General features: G+C 67.6%; 1 protein-coding gene across 1 annotated transcript in view; it reads right to left on the bottom strand.

Annotated features, from left to right (window-relative positions):
• Positions 1 to 314: 314 nt before the first annotated feature.
• The window catches only part of CNGA4 (cyclic nucleotide gated channel subunit alpha 4), a gene marked incomplete at both ends in the record, with an annotated part of 6935 nt that continues 5979 nt past the window's right edge, over positions 315 to 1270 (bottom strand). Inside the window, 2 exons of the mRNA XM_082043717.1 lie at positions 315 to 513; positions 666 to 1270. The exon at positions 666 to 1270 is cut by the window's right edge and continues 296 nt beyond it. Of these exons, the coding sequence (XP_081899843.1) occupies positions 315 to 513; positions 666 to 1270 (804 nt within the window). The remainder of the gene's footprint in view (positions 514 to 665) is intronic.

Below are 1270 nucleotides of genomic sequence, written 5' to 3'. Positions count from 1 at the left end.
CCCAGTCCTATCCCAGTCCCTATCACTGTCCCTGTTCCTAGCCCTGTCCTGCCTTGTCGCTGTCCCTGTCCTGTTTCTATCCTGCCCCTACCCCTTCCCTGTCCCCATCCTGATCCCAATTGTGATCCCTGCCCCTGTTCCCATCCCGATCCCTGTCCCTGTCCCTGCCCCGTCCCTGTTCCCATTCCTGTCCCGTCTCGCCGCGGTTCCAGCGCTGTCCCGGTTCACGAACAACTCACCGTTACTTAGCAACAGTTATCAGTGTTACCTAGCGACAGTTGTCACGGTTACCTAGCAACAGTTGTCACGGTTACCTAGCAACGGTTGTCACGGCTACCCAGCAGCGGTTGTCGCTGCTGTCCCAGCGCCGAGTAACTCAGCGACGGGGGCCCGTCCTCCCCGTGCCCCGGCCCCCCGCGGGACCCTGAGCCCTGGGGGGACCCTGTGACCTCGGGGGACCCTGTACCCCACTGGGACCCTGAGCCCTGGGGGGACCCTGTGACCTCGGGGGACCTGGAACCCCACTGGGATCCTGAGCCCTGGGGGGACCCTGTGACCTCGGGGGACCTGGAACCCCACTGGGATCCTGAGCCCTGGGGGGACCCTGTGACCTCGGGGGACCCTGCACCCCACTGGGACCCTGAGCCCTGGGGGGACCCTGTGACCTCGGGGGACCTGGAACCCCACTGGGACCCTGAGCCCTGGGGGGACCCTGTGACCTCAGGGGACCTGGAACCCCGGGGGGGCCCTGAGCCCTGGGGGGACCCTGTGCCCTAAAGGGACCCTGTACCCCACTGGGGCCCTGAGCCCTGGGGGAACCCTGAGCCCTGGTGGGACTCGGTGACCTGGGGAGAACCAGAACCCTGGGGGGACCCTGAGCCCCAGTGGGACCCTGCGCCCTCGGGGAACCCTGTGCCTTGGTGGGACCCTGCACCTCTTTAGGACCCTGTGATGTGGGAGGACCCTGCACCTCTTTGGGACCCTGTGACCTGGGGGGACCCTGAGCCCCACTGGGACCCTGTGACCTGGGGGGACCCTGAGCCCCACTGGGACCCTGTGACCTGGGAGGACCCTGAGCCCCACTAGGACCCTCCACCCCTGTGAGACCCTGTGCCCTGGTGGGATTTGGTTCCCCAGCAGGACCCTGAGCCCCAGCAGGATGCTCCGGCATGGCAGGACCTTGTCCCCCAGCAGGACGCTCTGCCCCGGCACGCCGCTGCCGCCGGAGCCGGCCCTCGAGGCGCTGGACGCGCAGCGCCAGTTTGAAGGC

The sequence above is a fragment of the Streptopelia decaocto genome, assembly GCF_964273445.1.
Source record: "Streptopelia decaocto genome assembly, chromosome: 1".
NCBI classification, from domain to species: Eukaryota; Metazoa; Chordata; class Aves; order Columbiformes; family Columbidae; genus Streptopelia; species Streptopelia decaocto.
This window is presented reverse-complemented; position numbering and strand designations above follow the sequence as displayed.